Source organism: Apodemus sylvaticus, chromosome 1 (genome assembly GCF_947179515.1).
Source record: "Apodemus sylvaticus chromosome 1, mApoSyl1.1, whole genome shotgun sequence".
Classification (NCBI taxonomy): Eukaryota; Metazoa; Chordata; class Mammalia; order Rodentia; family Muridae; genus Apodemus; species Apodemus sylvaticus.
In genome coordinates this window covers 184,208,131-184,227,586 of record NC_067472.1, presented here as the reverse complement: position 1 = coordinate 184,227,586, position 19,456 = coordinate 184,208,131, and the positions used below count along the sequence as shown (strand labels likewise).

At 49.9% G+C, this 19,456-nt stretch overlaps 1 protein-coding gene across 2 annotated transcripts; it reads right to left on the bottom strand.

The window, feature by feature from the left end:
* Positions 1-1,160: 1,160 nt before the first annotated feature.
* Positions 1,161-5,399, bottom strand: LOC127682937 (interferon lambda-2-like). Of its 2 annotated transcripts, XM_052179703.1 has the most exons (6): positions 5,378-5,399; positions 2,466-2,623; positions 1,932-2,009; positions 1,531-1,674; positions 1,343-1,429; positions 1,161-1,259 (listed from the first exon to the last, which is right to left on the bottom strand). In XM_052179703.1, the coding sequence occupies exons 1-6, from the start codon at positions 5,397-5,399 to the stop codon at positions 1,161-1,163; spliced, it is 588 nt and encodes a 195-aa protein (XP_052035663.1). The 2 variants fall into 2 exon arrangements, with proteins under 2 accessions (XP_052035663.1, XP_052035657.1); XM_052179697.1 differs by lacking the exon at positions 5,378-5,399 and having other exon boundaries at positions 2,466-2,636.
* Positions 5,400-19,456: the final 14,057 nt, after the last annotated feature.

The window sequence follows — 19,456 nt, the reverse complement described above, 5'->3', positions numbered from 1 at the left end:
AAGTAGACAAGGATGACCTTGAGCTGACCCTCCTGTCTCTGCCTCCTGAGGGCACAGATTGCAGCTGTGGACCATCACATCCCACAAGCAGACAAACGTACACCCTGTTGCAAGCTCTGGCCTCTCTGGGAGTTCAGACATGCCTGCCTGCAATAAAGGTCAGGAAGGACAATAGCACATGCTGTGACGTCTTGGGGTAAAGCTTAGCATGGATGGGGCTGAGGATGTGACTCAGGGGCCATTCTTGCCAAGCACACATGAAGTCCTGGGTTCAATTCCCAGCACTGTATGAAGACAGATGTGGTGGCACACGCCTGTCATCCCAGCACTAGGGAGGTGGAGGCAGGAGGATGAGGAGTTCAGGGCATCCACAGTGACACAGTGAGTCTGAAGCCAGCCTGAGGTTCAGGAGACCCTGTGTCACCAAGAAACACTGTCCTAGGGACCGGGATACCAAGGGCCGCTCTAGGAAACACACTTTGTCTTCACACAGGGTCCGGAAGAGAAGATGGCAAAGTACAGGGGACCTTATCCACCAAGGGGTCTTTAGTGAGGCAAGGCTGGTTAACGTGAGACCCCGGCTCACGGTTATGTCTGAGAGCCCAGCATCCCAGAGGGGCAACAGGAGAAACATGAAGGTGAGACAATCAGACTGTTAGCAAATAAGAGGCCAGCCTGGGCTACAAGAAGCCCAGTCTCCAAAGCAGAAACAAAGGAGAGCACAGAGAAGCCTGCTGCCAACAGCTGGACCACAGAGAAGAGAACAACTTAGAACTTTCCAGAACAACTTAGAAAGACACACCCCCCCAAGAAAAACAATTTGCAATCCACCCAGAGGCAAAAAGCAGTAGCCCAGGCTAGACCAGAGAGTTCAGGGCAAGCAGGGGTGTCCCTGTAGAGCTGAAGTTGTGGTCCTTTGCCATGGGAGGGGGGGGAAGAACAAGAGTTGACGCCAACACACACACACCACAGAGGTCTTTTATCATTGTGTATTTGAAGAATGTTTACAAAGTAAAAAAATATGCATTTTGTGGGGTCTGAATCTGAGACCCAAACATAAAAATAAATACTTTAAAAAGTCACAAGTAGCTATAACTTAAGGTGGGATCTTGGTGCATCGCAAAGTGTAGAATTCCAGAAGCTGGCAGTAGGGTCTGAGGTCAGACACACTGGTCTCCACTGGCCACACACTTGAGGTCCCGGAGGAGCAGGCCAAAGAGGTTGCGGGTGACAGAGTCCACCAGGCAGCCAGGGCTCTCCTGAAAGGACAGGGCTGGCTCAGGGGCTGCTGGGCCTCAGAGCTCCCAGGAACTGCAGAGCCCAGGCCCCTGCCCAGACTCACCTTGCTCTGGGCCTCCTGGAGCCTGTGCAGCCAGCGGGAGAGGCGGCGGCTCGGGGGCCTGGGCTCTACTGTGGGCTGAGGCTGTGTCTGTGGACAGAGGAAGGGGACTGTGAGGCCGCTGCGGGGACACGGGGGAAGCCCAAGTGTCTGGAGGCCCAATGTGGAGGAGCCGGGGAGCCAGGACTCACACAGGTCTGCAGCTGGGAGTGGATGTGGCTCAGTGTGTGAAGGGGGTGGTCCAGGAGGGTGGCCAGGGCGGAGTCAGTCATGTTCTCCCAGACCTTGAGTGTCAGGGCCAGCTCTGCCTGCAAGGCCTTGGGGCGCTCCTGCACCTGAGCAAGGAGACAGGAGGGAGAAACTGTGAGGGAACAGGGGAGGTCGGGGGAGACAGGTGAAGGGGACAGGACAGTGGACAGGACAAGGGACGTCTGAGACATAGAGGACAGGGGACATCTGAGGAGCCACAGCCAATGGGCTCACACTGTGGACAGGCCATGGAACTGCTAGTGAGGAAGAGGAGCAGGACAGTGGAGGCCCAGATGGCACCCAGACGAGGCCTGAGGGCAGGCCGGGTCCAGCGCCCACTCACCTGCAGCTGCTGCAGGTCCCAGGCCCTGGGGAAGAGGCGGGAACTGCACCTCACCTCCTTCTCCAGCAGCCTCTCTTCCTGGAAAGAAAAGACACAGGTTAGCCTGCATAGGAGGCTGAAGGTTAGATCACCGCAGTGGGCTGGGGTGGGTCACCTCAGGAAAGATGAAGTTCACTGCCAGAAAGACAGGGGTTCCTCCACAGCAGGGGGGACTAGATCACCACTGCACAATTACTGAGTAGGAGATAGCTCAGTTTGGAAAGGGTGGAGATCATCCCACTGCAGGAGAGTCTGGGGTTAGCTCACTGAAGAATGAGTGGAAATTAGCCTCCTGTAGCAATGGTGGAGAAGGGTGGAGACTAGCTCACTGAAGCAAGGGTGAATTCAGCCCAGGGGTTGAGGTTAGCCCACTATAGCAGGAGTTGAAATCAGCCCACTGCAAAAAGTGTGGAGATTTTCATCCCTAAGGGATGAAAGCCAGAAAGAGAAGGGTGGAGAAGGCTAGCCCACTCAGCAGGTCAGAGGGAGACTCACAATGGCATCCTTGGCCTTTTTGAAGGCCTGCAGCTCTTTTGGGGACAGAGACTTGAACTGAGCAATGTGGCAATCCTTTGCTTCCACTGGGAGCCTGGTGGCCCTGGGGACAGGGTGAGCCTGGGCATTTGTCAGCACCGCGGCCAGCAGCAGCAGCAGCAGGAGGAGCATGTGGCCCCCAGCTGTTTCTGTGTCACAGAGGGACAGAGTGAGAGGTGCAGCAAGGGGACTCTGGGGACAGACACCCACCAGCACCCTGGGGACTCACCTGGCTTCATGTTGCTCTCCGGGGTCTGTGAGGAGGTGGGGACTCAGGTCTCCCTCGAGGCTGGCCCTGGGTCTTGCTTGGTGTCTCTGGCCCTGTGGCTCTCAGCCTGCGCTGTGGGAGGACTGAGGAGCAGAGGCTGGAATCTCGGCTGTTGTGCACCGCCATCCGTGCTCCATGCTTTTAACCTGGCCTGATGGGCAGCCCCAGCTGATGTAGGAAAAGTGAAAATAAGGTGGCAGGTTGACACCTGCCGCTAGGGGAGCCCAGGCTGGGGAAGCCCAGAGCAGGGCGTGGCAAGAGCAGGTGAGACACTGCAGGGAAAGAGAAAATGACACAGTCCAGGTCACCTGGGCAAGGTTCCCGGGAGGCTTCCCACAGGAAACTCGGTGTGGCTTTGAGGACACAGGCTCAGGTGCTTGGTTTGGTTCTGTGGCAGATACCTGTCTGTGCTAGAGACTGGACAGACAGATGTCCTGCCTTCTGCTCAGTGTCCCACCCGGGCTGTGGGACAGACAGACAGATCCCCAAGAGCTGCCTAGGAGAGGGGTGGAGACCCAAGGTTGCTGCCAGGCAGGAGAGGCTCAGAGACAGAAACCTAAGAGCCCATCTCCTGTGGAAAAGGAAGTATGCAGGTGCCCAAATCACCCCATCAAAGTTTTGGGCCCCTAATGTCATCTGGCGGAGGGGATGTGCTGATGTTCTCCCTGATGGTCTGTCTGCCCCACCCTGGTCCCGTCTACCCCCACCTTTCCAATCTCTTGTCACTTGTGTCCTCCTCGGCCTCCCCTTTCTCCCACAAACCTTCATTTCCCCCTCAAGGTCCCCTTTCTAGTTTCATGACCTATCGTAGGCCCCGTGTGAGGGAATGTGGCTTGTCTGACTCTTTCAGTCGGGGTCGCCTCACTGACTAAGACAATATCCTGTCTGCTTCCCAGCACCTTTAGGAGTTTCAGTTTTTTTTCCTAAGTGGCTGAATGAAAGAGATCCTGCGGGGTGAACTCCCCACGTTCTCACGCTCTGTCCGTCTGTGGTGGCAGCTGGGTCGGTCTCCTCCTGTTGTTACTGTGAGAAGAACAGCTAAGATCATGGGAGTGCAGACATCCCTGTGGTGGGGCTTAGCGACCTTGGGGGCTCCCCGGGTATGGTGGGGCTGGGTCACAGGGGCTACCTTTTGTTTTCTTTGTTAGAGACCTCTGTGCTGGATTCCACTGTGGTGTGCCACTTTGCTCTCCTCAGCACTAGGTAGAGTCAAGGAAGCTTCCTCTTCTCCTGCATCCTCACTGGCCTTTGTCATTGGTTTTCTTTTGTGTGGAGGTTGATTTTTGAGACAGGATTTCTCTGTGTAGTCCTGTCTGCTCTGAAACTCCCTGTGTGGACCGGGATGGCCTTGTTTCCCCAGCGCTTGGGTTAAAGGCACGTGCCGCCACATTCAGCATTATTAGTGGAGTTCTGATGGGGTTTTAAAATCAGATTACTTGTGGTAAGGGAATCATTTTCTTTTCTTTTTCTTTTCTTTTTTTTATTTTTATGTTTTTTTTTTCCTAAGATGGTCATTTTCATAGTGTTGATTCTGAGAGTTCAGGAGCCCAGAAGAGATTCCTCTGTCACCTAGTATCACCACTGATTTCTTTTTAGGAGTCTCTACATTTTCACTGTAGAGGTTTTCACCTCCCTGGTTAGATTTATTCCTATGTGTACCTGAATTTATTTATATTTTTTTGTTGGTAGATTGAGTCTGACAACTCCATACATGGATACGACCCACTATTTCTTCTCTCCTTTTCTTATCTGTCCCATTATTTATTTCACTGAAACAACTGTGAATGGAATGTTTTTCCTAATTCTGTCTCAGCAAGCTCACTCTTGGCATAAAGAAAGCTGACCTGTTGGCTTTTGGTTTGTATGGAAGCAGGGTCTTGTGCATCCAGGCTAGACTTCAAACCAACACACCGATGCCCTCAGACTGCTGGTCCGTGTGACTACAGAGATGTCCCCCCCCCCCCTCACTCTATGTAGCTCTGGGCACTGAGCCCAGGGTTTCTGCCACAGTAGGCAACAGCCCATCAGCTGATGTTGGGTCTAGCCCCAGCTCTAAAGGCACTGGATCTTGCAGGTTTTTGTTTGTTTGTTTGTTTGTTTGTTTTTTTCGAGACAGGGTTTCTCTGTTTAGCCCTGTCTGTCCTGGAACTCACTCTGTAGACCAGGCTGGCCTCAAACTCAGAAATCTGCCTGCTTCTGCCTCCCAAGTGCTGGGATTAAAAATGGGTGCCTCCCCGCCCGGCTCAGGTTCTGCTAGACCTACAGTTTCCTGCTGGCGTCCGGAGCAGCTCTCTTTTTCATTCAGTCTCTCTTCATCCTTATTTTTTTGTGGGGGCGGGCAGGGAAAGCAGGAACAAGTTCTATGTAGCCCAGGCTGGCCTGGGGTTCTTTGTGTAGCTGAGGATGGCCTTGAGCTCCTGGTCCTCCTGCCTCTACCCTCTACTGCTAGGATTAGGAACTTGTCCCACCATGCCTAGGATGATTGGCTCTGGGAGGGGTGTAGCCGCGGGTCTCAGTGAAGGCGTGTGTGATGAGGACCTTTACTCATTCAGTAGACTCCATCCCCACAGGGAGGCTGACCTTGTCCATGGGACAGAAAGGAATCCTGGAAGGAGATGTCCTGTCATTTCCCGTGCAGCTCTTAATTTTTTATTTATATATTTTTAAGATTTATTTATTTTCTACATAGGAACATTGTAGCTGTATTCAAACACACGAGGAGAGGGCATCTGAAGACTTGACAGATGGTTGGGAGCCAACATGTGGTTGCTGGGAATTGAACTCAGGACCTCAGGACCAGCAGCCAGTGTTTCTCAGCACTCCAGCCCCTCTCATGGAGATTTTTTAAAAAATATTTTTGTGTGTCTGTGTTGCTCCCTCATGTATATATGAACACTGCTTGCTTGATGCCCAAAAAGCCAGAAGATGGCATAGGAGCCCTGAGTTTGAAGTTACTGATGCTTGTGAGCCTCCGGGGATGTGGGTGCTGGGACCCAAACCCAGGCCCTTACTGCTCCTAGCTAAGAAACCACCTCGTCGGCCCTGGATTTTCCATTTCTTGGGGCACACCTATTCATTTCTTGGGTACTTTTTGTAGTTTTGAAATGATATGTATCTACGTACTCCATGGCTACCTCTTGTACCCAGTTTAGCCTGGAACTCATTATGTAGTCCGGGTTAAACTCAAATTTATGAACCTCCTGCTCCCAGCAGGAATCCAGAATGCTAGGATTTAACTTCCTTTGTAATCGATTCGGATGAAGAACGCCAGGTACACAGTTACCTTCACTTAGAAACCTTTTATCAAAAATTCAGTTCTTTGCTTCTGGGCAGAAATGCCATATTTTTTTAGTGCTGAATTCTTTTATTGAGCCATCTAATATGCTAATACACTTTGGGGCTAGGTGTGCTCACCAGAACCCTAGGGTCCAGTTACTGGTCGTGGGAGAGGTGCTATCACCAGCATCACCCTGATGAGATCCACTTCTGCCCAATGTCCACAGAACATGCAACCCAACCTCCACCACTATTGGTCCCATTTCTGATCCTATAGGCGGCCGTAGCATCAGAGATGCCAAAGCCCCAGCAGATCAGCCCTCTTCCCCTAGAGACACCCTCAGGTTGGCTACGATTCAGGATCCACAAATGGTCACACACAGGGCAGAGACTGCCTGGACCCAGAGGCCGCCACCCACCCAGCATCTCTGCTCCTCACCTACAGTGTGCACTTGCTGTCTGCCGGGGCTTCTCCAGCTGGAGTACCCTTTTCAGATTATAACCCCTGGCTCCAGGGCCTGCAGCTCTAGATTTCAAGAATGTTACTAACCGGTTGTCAGAATGGCAACTGCTCAGACCTCACACATCAAATCTGCGTTTCCTCTCCCGTATCTGTCTCTGGATTTGCCTTGCCTTGTGTCCTTTCCCTTGCCATAACCACAATCAGTCCTATAGAAGTCACTCCACCAAGCTCTAGGTACTGGATGAATGCCAATCATGCCTTTTCATCATCGGAGACCTTCCAAAAGAGAGGAGCCACCGTAACCAGTCCTACAGGTGGACAACTGAGCCCGCCAAACATAAACATATCCCTGCCCCAACACACAGCTTTCTATATGTGCCAGGGCCTGGGGGTGTAGCTCAGTGGTAGAGCCCCTGCCTAGGATCCCTCAGTGAGATGGTTGGGGCGTGGCTCAGTGGTAGAGCCCCTGCCTAGAATCCCCCAGTGAGGGGCTGGGGGTGTGGCTCAGTAGTAGAGCCCCTCCCTAGAATCCCCCAGTGAGGGGCTGGGGGTGTGGCTCAGTGGTAGAGCCCCTGCCTAGAATCCCCCAGGGAGGGGCTGGGGGCGTGGCTCAGTGGTAGAGCCCCTGCCTAGAATCCCCCAGTGAGGGGCTGGGGGTGTGGCTCAGTAGTAGAGCCCCTCCCTAGAATCCCCCAGTGAGGGGCTGGGGGCGTGGCTCAGTGGTAGAGCCCCTGCCTAGAATCCCCCAGGGAGGGGCTGGGGGCATGGCTCAGTGGTAGAGCCCCTGCCTAGAATCCCCCAGTGAGGGGCTGGGGGTGTGGCTCAGTGGTAGAGCCCCTGCCTAGGATCCCTCAGGGAGGGGTGGGGGCGTGGCTCAGTGGTAGAGCCCCTGCCTAGAATCCTTCAGGGAGGGGCTGGGGGTGTGGCTCAATGACAGGGCACTTGCTTTAATCCATCTTGAGGGGGATGAGGATGTGGCTGAAGAATATAGGGCTTTCCTAACAGATCCAACGCCCTGCGTTCCATCTCCATCTCTGAAAAAAGAAAGTCCGGGTTTTCCTAATGCTACTGCAGCCCCAAACCTTTACTTCTGCTGCTTTCCATTTCATTCTGTTGTGTCTCTGTCCTTAGACCTCCCTTTCGTTTCCTCTGTCCCTGTCTGTGTCTACTTTGTCTCTGCTTCACTTTACTTTTGAAACATCTTTTAGATTTGTTTTCACTTAGTTTTTGTTTGTTTATTGTAGATGAGTACTCTCTCTGGATGTAAGCCTGCAGTCAGAAGAGGGCACCAGATCTCATCACAGATGGTTGTGAGCCACCATGTGGTTGCTGGGAATTGAACTCATGACCTCTGGAAGAGCAGCCAGTGCTCTTAACCGCTGAGCCATCTCTTCAGCCTGTTTTACTCTAAACATTAAAGCTACTACTTCTTTTCCTGATAAAATTAGCAACTTGTATTCATTGGATAAAGCTTAATAAACACAAAAGTCTAAAATAGTTGGGAGGGGCCCCCTCTCTGCACTGTCTTCCCCCTCTCTCACTTCCTCTCATCTGTGGGAGTCTTTCCAGAGCGCAGGGGATTCCTGTGTATTTACTTGTGGGTGTGTGCTCTCCTGATCAACATTGGTTCGTAAGGATTCCATCCACACAAAAGCCTCCTACCTGGACAGCTGCAGTCAGTCTTAGATTGCTACCTCAGGGAGGCGAATCTATTTTTGACAATTTGTAACTATTTCTTTTCTTTTTCTCCCCTGTCTGTGAGCAGGGTCGCCCAGATTGGATGCTTGCTGTATACAGTTTGGTAGCCTGCCTTTTATGTCTTCTCATTACCCCTCATTTGCATTCCCCCACATCTTTAATTATAGTGTATCAGTTAGGGCCCAGCAGGAAACAGATGGCCCGATCAATTTAGGATAATTGGAGATGCATTGGAAAGGGTTAGCATTTCCAAAAGGGTTCACTCGTAGAAGAAAATGATAGGGGTGAAGTCGGGGACCCTGGGACCAGCATGGGGCTGGGCAGGACGCTCGTAGGTCCATCAGAATGGGAACCGGGCTGTGTCATTGCCCGGCTTTTGGGGAAAGGGAGGAGAGGAACAGATCATTTAGGGTGCTGTGAGGAATCCTGGAGACCCTCTGTCCCTGGCACTGTGACTTGGCTGCACCCTGTAAAAGCCAGAAGTCAGCCTGTGGTGGCCCTGAGCATGTGGGAAATGTTGAGAGGTCAGGGGAACGTGTGTTGCACACACCCATGTCCCAGCCTCAACAGATTCATTGAGTAACTACTGGTTAACACGGGCACTGTCTACAGTGCTTTCCTGAAACCGTGCTTCTCAGTGGAGAGACAGGCAGGAAATCAAAGCTTCTCATGGTTCTCACTGTCTTAACTACCTTTCTCATTGGGCGTGGTGGTGCACGTCTTTAATCCCAGCATTCAGGAGGCACAAGCAACTGGATCTCTATGAGTTCGAGGCCAGTATGGTCTACATAGCAAGTTCCAGGATAGCCAGGGTGATACAGAGAGACCCTGACTCAAAACAAAGCAGTGACTTTCTTAGAGTGAAGAGTTTTCACCTTTACTTTTGTTTGGTTTGCTTTTTTTGAGATGGCATCTCATGTAGCCCAGGCTGGCTTTGCTATGTAGCCCAGGCTGGCTTTGCTATGTAGCCAAAAATAACCTTGAACTACTCCACCTTCCCAGTGCTGAGATTACGCATGTGTGTGGGTCAACACACCTACCTTATGCTGTGCTGGGGACAGAGCCCAGGGTGTCCTGCATGCTAAGCAAGCAGTAACAACTGAGCCGTGTCACTTGTCCCTGCTACCAAGATGGTTTCATTTCCTTTGCTGGTGGTTTTTGTTTGTTTGTTTTGTTTTACATTTTTTAAAAAGATTCATTTATTATTATATGTAAGTACACCGGAGCTGTCTTCAGACATACCAGAAGAGGGTATCAGAAACTATTATATATGGTGGTGAGATATGGTTGCTGGGATTTGAACTCAGGACCTCTGGAAGAGCAGTCAGTGCTCTTGATCACTGAGCCATCTCTCCAGGCCTCCTTTGCTGGGTGCTGAGACAGGGTCTCATTGTGTACCCTTTGTTGACCTGGACTTTCTACGTAGATCAAGCTGGCCCCAGACTCAGAGAGAGCCACCTGCTTCTGCCTCCCCAGTACTGGGATTAAAGGCGTGCGCCACCACAACTAATCTGCATCCAAAATGTCAAGAACTAAGTTCACTGTCAATACACTTGTGTCATTTTTTTTTTATTATGGGGATGGGGGAACCGGGAAAGGGAAAATCATTTGGAATGTAAACAAAGAATATAGAAAATAAAAAAATATAATAAAAAAGATTAAAAAATGAATAAATAAAACAGCACGCCAAAAAAATTTTTTTATTACATTTGTTTGCTTTGGTGTTTGTGTGTGTGCATGAGTGTGTATGTGTGTGTGCATGTGTGTGCATGTGTGCATGTGTGCGTGCATGCATACATGCCTCTGTGTGTGTGTGCATGTGTGTATGTGTATGTGCATGTGTGTGTATGTATGTATATGTGTGTGCATGTGTGCATGTACGCCGCATGCATGTGTGCATGTGTGCATGCATGCGTGCATGCATGCATGCCTCTGTGTGTGTGCATGTGTGTGTGCATGTGTGTGCATTTGTGTATATGTGTGTGCATGTATGCATGTATGTGCACATGTGTGCATGTGTGCGTGTGTGCGTGCATGCATGCATGCCTCTGTGTGTGTGTATGTGTACATGTGTGCATGTGTGTGCGTGTGCGTGCGTGTGTGTGTGTGTGTGTGTGCATATGTGTGTGTATGTGTGTATGTGTGTGCATGTGTGTATATGTGTGTGCATGTGTGCATGTGTGCGTGCATGCATGCGTGCATGCATGCCTCTCTCTGTGTGTGTATATGTGTGTGCATGTGTGCATGTGTATGCATGTGTGTATATGTGTGTGCATGTGTGCATGTACGCGTGCATGTGTGCATGTGTGCGTGCATGCATGCATGCATGCCTCTCTCTGTGTGTGCATGTGTGTGTATGTGTGTGTGCGTGTGTGCATTTGTGTATATGTGTGCGCATGTGTGCATGTGTGTGTGCGTGCATGCATGCATGCCTCTGTGTGTATGATGTGTGTGTATGTGTGCATGTGTGCACATATGTGTGTGTGCGCGCGTGCGTGTGTGCATATATGTGTATGTATGTGTGTGTATGTGTGTGCATGTGTGTATATGTGTGTGCATGTGTGCATGTACGCGCATGTGTGCATGTGTGCGTGCATGCGGACGTGCATGCATGCCTCTGTGTGTGTGTGTGTGTGTGTGTGTGTGTGTGTCTGTGTGTGTGTGTAAGTCTGGGTTCTGGAATGCCACCAAGCATGTGTAGAGATCAGACGATAGCTCAAGCCTGGGGAGCTGTGTTGAATCCCCAGATCCCACATGAAGGTGGAAACAGAAAACCGACCCCACAAAGTTGTCGTCTGACCTCTGTGCCCACACAACCTGGCAAATACATGCCCACAAACACACACACACTTATAGATACAAGCAATGACAATAACAAATCAAGTTTAAATTTTATTGTTGTTTCTCAAGACAGGGTTTCTTTTGTGTAGCCCTGGATGTCCTGGAACTCTCTGGACTCTGGTCTCTCTGTAGACCAGGCTGGCCCTGAATTCACAGAGATCTGCCTGCCTCTACCTCCCGAGGGCTGGCATTGAAGGTGTATGCCACCACCACCCAACTCAAGTTTAATTTTTTTTTCTGAGACAGGGTTTCTCTGTATAACCCTGGCTGTCCTGGAACTTACTCTGTAGACCAGGCTGTCTTCGAACTCAGAAATCTGCCTGCCTCTGCCTCCCAGAGTGCTGGGATCACAGGCGTGCGCCACCACCGCCCGGCTTCAAGTTTAATTTTTAAAAAAGATAAAGAAGGGCTGGAGAGATGGCTCAATGGTTAGGAGCGCTGGCTGTTCTTCCAGGGGATCCGGGTTCAATTCTCAGCATCCATATGGGAGCTACAACTGCCTATGATTCCAGTTCTAGGGGATCCGGCACCCTCACACAAACATACATGCAGGCAAAACACCAATGCACATAAAATAAAAATAAATAAATAAACCATTAAGAAAGAAAAGGAAATACGACAAATCCTGGTAGGACAGAGGAAAAGGGGAAACAATGCTGCGCTGCTCAGACGACCATGCTCCTCCCTCAGACCCCGGGACCTTTGGCTTGGTTGGGCCGGTCTTGTCCTCAAAGTTCTGACTCTCATGTGTCCCCACAATTCTGGGTCCCAGTGCTGCAAACTCTGAAGCACCAGTGCCTCCCTGCTGCTGTTGATAGCCTGGAGCGTGGGCGCCCTGACGTCAGCCCTGCAGCTCCGCCCCTTGCAGCCCCGCCCATTTAGGTCCTGATGGAGACTCAGTTTCCTGTCTCTGGTTTGGACAGGGATGTCTGGGTAGATTAGGAGCTCAGACTCAGCCTTTGGCTTCCTCACCTGTTGTCCCATCTGCATCGGAGACCGATGGGGACAGGAAACGTGAGGAGGTCCCCAGGACTCAAAGAGATGACACAAAAATCAGAAAACTATGAGTGCAGCAGAAATGTGGGTTAAGCACCAGAGGGGACCAGTCAGGTATGGTAGGGCGGAAGGATCAAGGCTATAGACTGCTAAGCGCCTGCCCGAAATTGATTGGGAAAACCGTCCTGACATTGTCCCCTCCATCGCCATCCGCGACTTCAGGGCTCACCTGTATGCAACCTAGACAATGTCGTCTTCAACCTCTTTTCCCATTTACCGGGGACCTCAGGCTGGCTGCGCTTTGGGGGTAGGGATGGGGGGCGGGAGCTGTGTCTGAGCGCCTCTCCCTTTCCTGTGTTGTTACTGTCTCCGAAGAAGAGACCCCAAGTCCAGCGGGAGATGATTTAGCTGACAGAACTGCTCCAGAACTAGACTGGAAGGGACACCAGCTCTGCCATCAGGGCCATCAGGGCTTCTGATTGACAGACATCTCCTCCTGTGGGGCCTCCATATCTCCATATTCTGACTTGAAACACATGCACATGCATGTGAACATGTGCGCGCGCGTGTGCGCGCGCGCCCGCACACACACACACACAGACCTTGGCATTCTGTGGATCTGAGATTCTTAGAACCCTCCTGTGGGGCCTAATTCTGTAAGATACTTAGTAGAGAAAGCCAAAACATCACTGAAGTAATAGCACTTCTCAATTCTGTCACACACATTTTGTTTGAGTTTGTGTGCTCTGTGTGTGTGGTTTGTTTGTTTTGTTTTTGATACAGGGTTTCTCTGTGTAGTCCTGGCTGTCCTGGAACTCACTCTGTAGACCAGGCTGGCCTCGAACTCAGAAATCCACCTGCATCTGCCTCCCAAGTGCTGGGGTTAAAGGCATGTGCCACCACCGCCTGGCTCTGTGTGTATTTAATATATTGCCACTGTTAAACAACTCTTTCTTTGCATTTATTTTGGATATGGTCATATGTGTACTCTACAGATTCTTTACATGAGATTTGCCATCATTGATGCACGTTTCAAACTCTAACTCTGCTTTAAAATATATTTTATTTTTATTTATGTGTATATGAGTGTGTGTGTGTGTGTGTGTGTGTGTGTACACGTGTGCATGAGCTCACACATATGCATGTGTTTACAGATTCCTGCCAAGGCCAGAAGAGGGCATCAGGTCCCCAGGAGCTTGAGTTACAAATGGCCCTGAGCTGACTGATGTGGGCACTGGGATTCTCTGCAAGAACAGAGTGCTCTTAGCTGCTGAGTCAACCCTCCAGCTCCTGACTCTGCATTTTAATTAGAGCATAACTCTAGGAAATGTCTTCTCTGTGAATCTCGGTTCCATTATCTAGAAACACATTTTTATAATCGCATAGCAAGAACCCAAACCAATGCAGTCTGTTACTATTGCTCTTGGTTGCCCGGTGGAGTTGATGGTGAGGTCAATACCACTGATTCCCCAAGTCCTCTGCTCACATACATGGGCAGAGGACTTGGGGAAGTAAAGTCAGTACTGCCCAGGAAGCTTCTTTCTTGTTGGCCAGCTTTTAAAGTCCTGGAAGGGGGCTGGAGAGGTGGCTCAGGGGCTAAGAGCACCGATTGCTCTTCCAGAGGTCCAGAGTTCAAATCCCAGCAACCACATGATGGCTCACAACTATCTGTAATGGGATCTGATGCCCTCTTCTGGTGTGTCTGAAGACAGCGACATTGTGCTCTCATACATAGAATAAATAAATCTTAAAAAAAAAAAAAAAGCCGCGGAAGGTTCTGTGTCGGCTGCTGGGAGGAAATGTTCTGAATGTGGACCCTGTGAGGGACAATAATGACAAGATATTCCCCTGGCCACAATGGTGGTGTGAATGTTATCGTGGAAACCAACTCATCTGTGACTGGATTTAAGGTTTGTCCACAGGAGGAAACTCATTCCTGGTACTGCAAATCTGTCAGAAAGCCCATGGCTGGAGAGTCTACAGACCCCAGAGTGAGCCTGATACTGGTATTCTGTTAAATAGATATAATATCAAACAGTGATATAATATCTAAATAGATATAATATCTAAACCAATGGTTCTCAACCTGAGGGTCTAGACCCCATTGGGGGTCAAACAATCCTATTCCAGGGGCTGCCATTCAGATATCTTACATATCAGATATTTACATTACAATTCATAACAGTAGCAAAGCTACAGTTATGAAGTAGCAACAAAAAGTAAATTTAGACCCCATCACAAAGGACTGTATTAAAGAGTCACAGCATTAGCATGGTTGGGAACCACTGCTCCACAGTTACATTGCTCTACCTGCTTAGTGCAGGTCTTCCTCAGAGAACCTTCTCTGTGCAGGGCATGTGGGCACCAGAAGTCACAACTCATCAGAGGGCAGAGATTAAAGATCAACAGGGTGTTAAGTCACAAGTGTGACATTTATCATACACACACACACACACACATATACACATACACATACATATACACACACATATACACATATACACACACAAACACACATACACACATACACACACAGACACACATATACACAAACACACAGACACACATACACACACATACACACACATATATACACATGTACACAAACACACACACACACACAATATGTGAGACAGCCACAAGTCTGATGGCAAAGCGGCCATAGCTACCTGCATCAGACTTGCCAATCAGCACTTGGCCTGGAGGACAGAGGTGTAAGCGAACCCTTACTTGAACTGAAGAGCTACTGACCTGACTGTTGATGTTTCCTGAGGGAGGAGAGTTGTTTTCATTAACAGTGTGGGCCCTGGTAGTCAGCACACTCAAGAGGATGGCCCTGTACCTCGGAGTGTGCGCAACAGAAATCTGGCTTTAGTAAGCTATTTTTTTAAAAAGAGGAGAAACTCCAACCTGGTCTACAGAGTGAGTTCCAGGACAGCCAGGGCTACACAGAGAAACCCTGTCTCGAAAAAAGCCAAAAAAGAAAAAAGAAAAGAAAAAAGAAAGAAAAGAAAAAAGAAAAGAAAAAAGAAAAAAAGGAAAAAAAGAGGAGAAACTAATTGGGAGGGAGTGGGAAGGTGAGGAGTTGATCTGGGAGGAGTTAGGGGGAAGCTGCCGGTAAAATATGATTAAAATATATGGTATGGGCTGGAGAGATGGCTCAGTGGTTAAGAGCACTGACGGCTCTTCCAGAGGTCCTGAGTTCAAATCCCAGCAACCACATGGTGGCTCACAACCATCTGTAATGAGATCTGATGCCCTCTTCTGGGGTGTCTGAAGACAGCTACAGTGTACTCATATACATTAAATAAATAAAAAAAATATAAATATATTGTATAAAGTTCTCAAAGAATTAGCAAACTATTATATTGATAATAATAATTCTACAGCAAAGGGGTTAGCAACACTTCAGTAGCCCTACTACAAACCTTCCAGATGGGGACTTAATGGTCTTGTTGGTGATCATACATATAAATATGCAAATGAATGCATTCCTTAGTAATCTGTGTTTCTTCTTCCACCCCTCCCCCCAGGACTCACTGGAGGCTTTAGGGCAAGCGCTGAGCCACACCCCAGCTTGGTTACCTGATGTTGAACTACTGACCTCTCCCTGGAATCTTGTGGGGGGGGGAGGAGGCGGGGAGGGCGGGTGGAGGGGAGGAATGAAGGGGGGGGGGAATGAAGGGGGCTGGTGAAGCCTCTCCTCTCCTAAGTCTCTCCAGTTTTCTGATTGTTAAGACACATACCAAGGCCAGGGGCTCACCCGCACTTTGGAGAGAAAGGGCAAAGCCCTCTCACCAGGTCTTTGATAGGTAACCCTGGGCCGGGCCGGACAGCTCCCTCTTTGACTCTGCAGTTGTTTCTCTTTAAAAAAAAATGGTGGTGGAGCCACAGACCATTTGTGATCTTAGGTTTTCAATACTGTGATGACACAAAACCTCCTTGACAGGTTGACATGAGCCTAAAAGGGGGCGCTGACATCTTTGCCGTGGGCTGCTGCCTGGGATCTAGTCTGGACGCTCCTCTTTTGCGCTTTCTCTCCCTCTGCCCAGAGTCTTTGCCTCATGATCTTCCCAAAAGGCATCACACTGATTTAAAAAAGTTCTCCTGGGACTGGAGAGATGGCTCATCAGTTAGGAACACTGACTGTTCTTCCAGAGGTCCTGAGTTCAAATCCCGGTAACTACATGGTGGCTCACAACCGTCTGTAAAGTGATCAGATGCCCTGTCCTGGTGTGTCTGAAGACAGCTACAATTGACTTATAAACATAAAATAAATAAATCTTAAAAATAAATAAATAGGGGACTGGAGAGATGGCTCAGCGGTTAAGAGCACTGATGGCTCTTCCAAAGGTCTTGAGTTCAAATCCCAGCAACCACATAGTGGCTCACAACCATCTGTAATAGATCTGACTCCCTCTTCTGGTGGGTCTGAAGACAGCTACAGTGTACTTAAATATAATAAATAAACAAATCTTTATAAATAAATAAATATTTATAAATAAATAAATAAATAAACAAAAGGTAGCTGGGCAGTGGTGGCACACGCCTTTAATCCCAGCACTTGGGAGGCTGAGGCAGGTTGATTTCTGAGTTTGAGGCCAGCCTGGTCTACAGAGTGAGTTCCAGGACAGCCGGGGCTACACAGAGAAACCCTGTCTCAAATAAATAAGTAATAAAAATCTCTATGAGAAATGGCACCTTTGCCTTCCAGGATTCCTTTCTGTCCCATGGACAAGGTCAGCCTCCCTTTGGGGATGGAGTCTACTAAATGAGTGAAGGTCCTCATCACACACGCCTTCACTGAGACCCTGGGCTACACCCTCCCAGAGCCAATCATCCTAGGCATGGTGGGACAAGTTCCTAATCCTAGCAGTAGAGGGCAGAGGCAGGAGGACCAGGAGCTCAAGGCCATCCTCAGCTACACAAAGAACCCCAGGCCAGCCTGGGCTACATAGAACTTGTTCCTTCTTTCCCTGCCCGCCCCCACAAAAAAAAAATAAGGATGAAGAGAGACTGAATGAAAAAGAGAGCTGCTCCGGACGCCAGCAGGAAACTGTAGGTCTAGCAGAACCTGAGCCGGGCGGGGGTGGCGCCCATCTTTAATCCCAGCACTTGGGAGGCAGAGGCAGGCAGATTTCTGAGTTCGAGGCCAGCCTGGTCTACAGAGTGAGTTCCAGGACAGTCAGGGCTACACAGAGAAACCCCGTCTCAAACAAACAAACAAACAAACAAACAAAAAACTGCAAGAGCCAGTGGCTTTAGAGCTGGGGCTAGACCCAACATCAGCTGATGGGCTGTTGCCTACCATGATGGAAACCATGGGCTCAGTGCCCAGAGCTGCATAGAGTGAGGGGGGAGGGGACATCTCTGTAGTCACACGGACCAGCAGTCTGAGGGCATCGGTGTGTTGGTTTGAAGTCTAGCCTGGATGCACAAGACTCTGCTTCCATACAAACCAAAAGCCAACAGGTCAGCTTTCTTTATGCCAAGAGTGAGTTTGCTGAGACAGAATTAGGAAAAACATTCCATTCACAGTTGTTTCAATGAAATAAATAATGGGGAGAGATAAGAAAAGAACTCAATCTACCAACAAAAAAATATAAATAAGTTCAGGTACACATAGGAATAAATCTAACCAGGGAGGTGAAAACCTCTACAGTGAACATGTAGAGACTCCTAAAAAGAAATCGATGTTGACACTACATGATAGACACATCTCTTCTGGGCTCCTGAACTCTCAGAATCAACACTATGAAAATGACCATCTTAGAAAAAAAACCCATAAAAATAAAAAAAGAAAAGAAAAAGAAAAGAAAATGATTGCCTTACCACAAGTAATCTAATTTTAAAACCCCTTCAGAATTCCACTAATAATGCTGAATGTGACGGCACATGCCTTTAACCCAAGCGCTGGGGAAACAAGGCCATCCCGGTCCACACAGGGAGTTTCAGAGCAGACAGGACTACACAGAGAAATCCTGTCTCAAAAATCAACCTCCACACAAAAGAAAACCAATGACAAAGGCCAGTGAGGATGCGGGAGAAGAGGAAGCTTCCTTGACTCTACCTAGTGCTGAGGAGAGCAAAGTGTCACACCACAGTGGAATCCAGCACAGAGGTCTCTAACAAAGAAAACAAAAGGTAGCCCCTGTGACCCAGCCCCACCATACCCGGGGAGCCCCCAAGGTCGCTAAGCCCCACCACAGGGATGTCTGCACTCCCATGATCTTAGCTGTTCTTCTCACAGTAACAACAGGAGGAGACCGACCCAGCTGCCACCACAGACGGACAGAGCGTGAGAACGTGGGGAGTTCACCCCGCAGGATCTCTTTCATTCAGCCACTTAGGAAAAAAAACTGAAACTCCTAAAGGTGCTGGGAAGCAGACAGGATATTGTCTTAGTCAGTGAGGCGACCCCGACTGAAAGAGTCAGACAAGCCACATTCCCTCACACGAGGCCTACGATAGGTCATGAAACTAGAAAGGGGACCTTGAGGGGGAAATGAAGGTTTGTGGGAGAAAGGGGAGGCCGAGGAGGACACGACTGACGAGAGATTGGAAAGGTGGGGGTAGACGGGACCAGGGTGGGGCAGACAGACCATCAGGGAGAACATCAGCACATCCCCTCCGCCAGATGACATTAGGGGCCCAAAACTTTGATGGGGTGATTTGGGCACCTGCATACTTCCTTTTCCACAGGAGATGGGCTCTTAGGTTTCTGTCTCTGAGCCTCTCCTGCCTGGCAGCAACCTTGGGTCTCCACCCCTCTCCTAGGCAGCTCTTGGGGATCTGTCTGTCTGTCCCACAGCCCGGGTGGGACACTGAATAGAAGGCAGGACATCTGTCTGTCCAGTCTCTCGCACAGACAGGTATCTGCCACAGAACCAAACCAAGCACCTGAGCCTGTGTCCTCAAAGCCACACCGAGTTTCCTGTGGGAAGCCTCCCGGGGAACCTTGCCCAGCTGACCTGGACTGTGTCATTTTCTCTTTCCCTGCAGTGTCTCACCTGCTTTCGCCACGCCCTGCTCTGGGCTTCCCCAGCCTGGGCTCCCCTAGCGGCAGGTGTGAACCTGCCACCTTATTTTCACTTTTCCTACATCAGCTGGGGCTGCCCATCAGGCCAGGTTAAAAGCATGGAGCACGGATGGCGGTGCACAACAGCCGAGATTCCAGCCTCTGCTCCTCAGTCCTCCCACAGCGCAGGCTGAGAGCCACAGGGCCAGAGACACCAAGCAAGACCCAGGGCCAGCCTCGAGGGAGACCTGAGTCCCCATCTCCTCACAGACCCCGGAGAGCAACATGAAGCCAGGTGAGTCCCCAGAGTGCTGGTGGGTGTCTGTCCCCAGAGTCCCCTTGCTGCACCTCTCACTCTGTCCCTCTGTGACACAGAAACAGCTGGGGGCCAC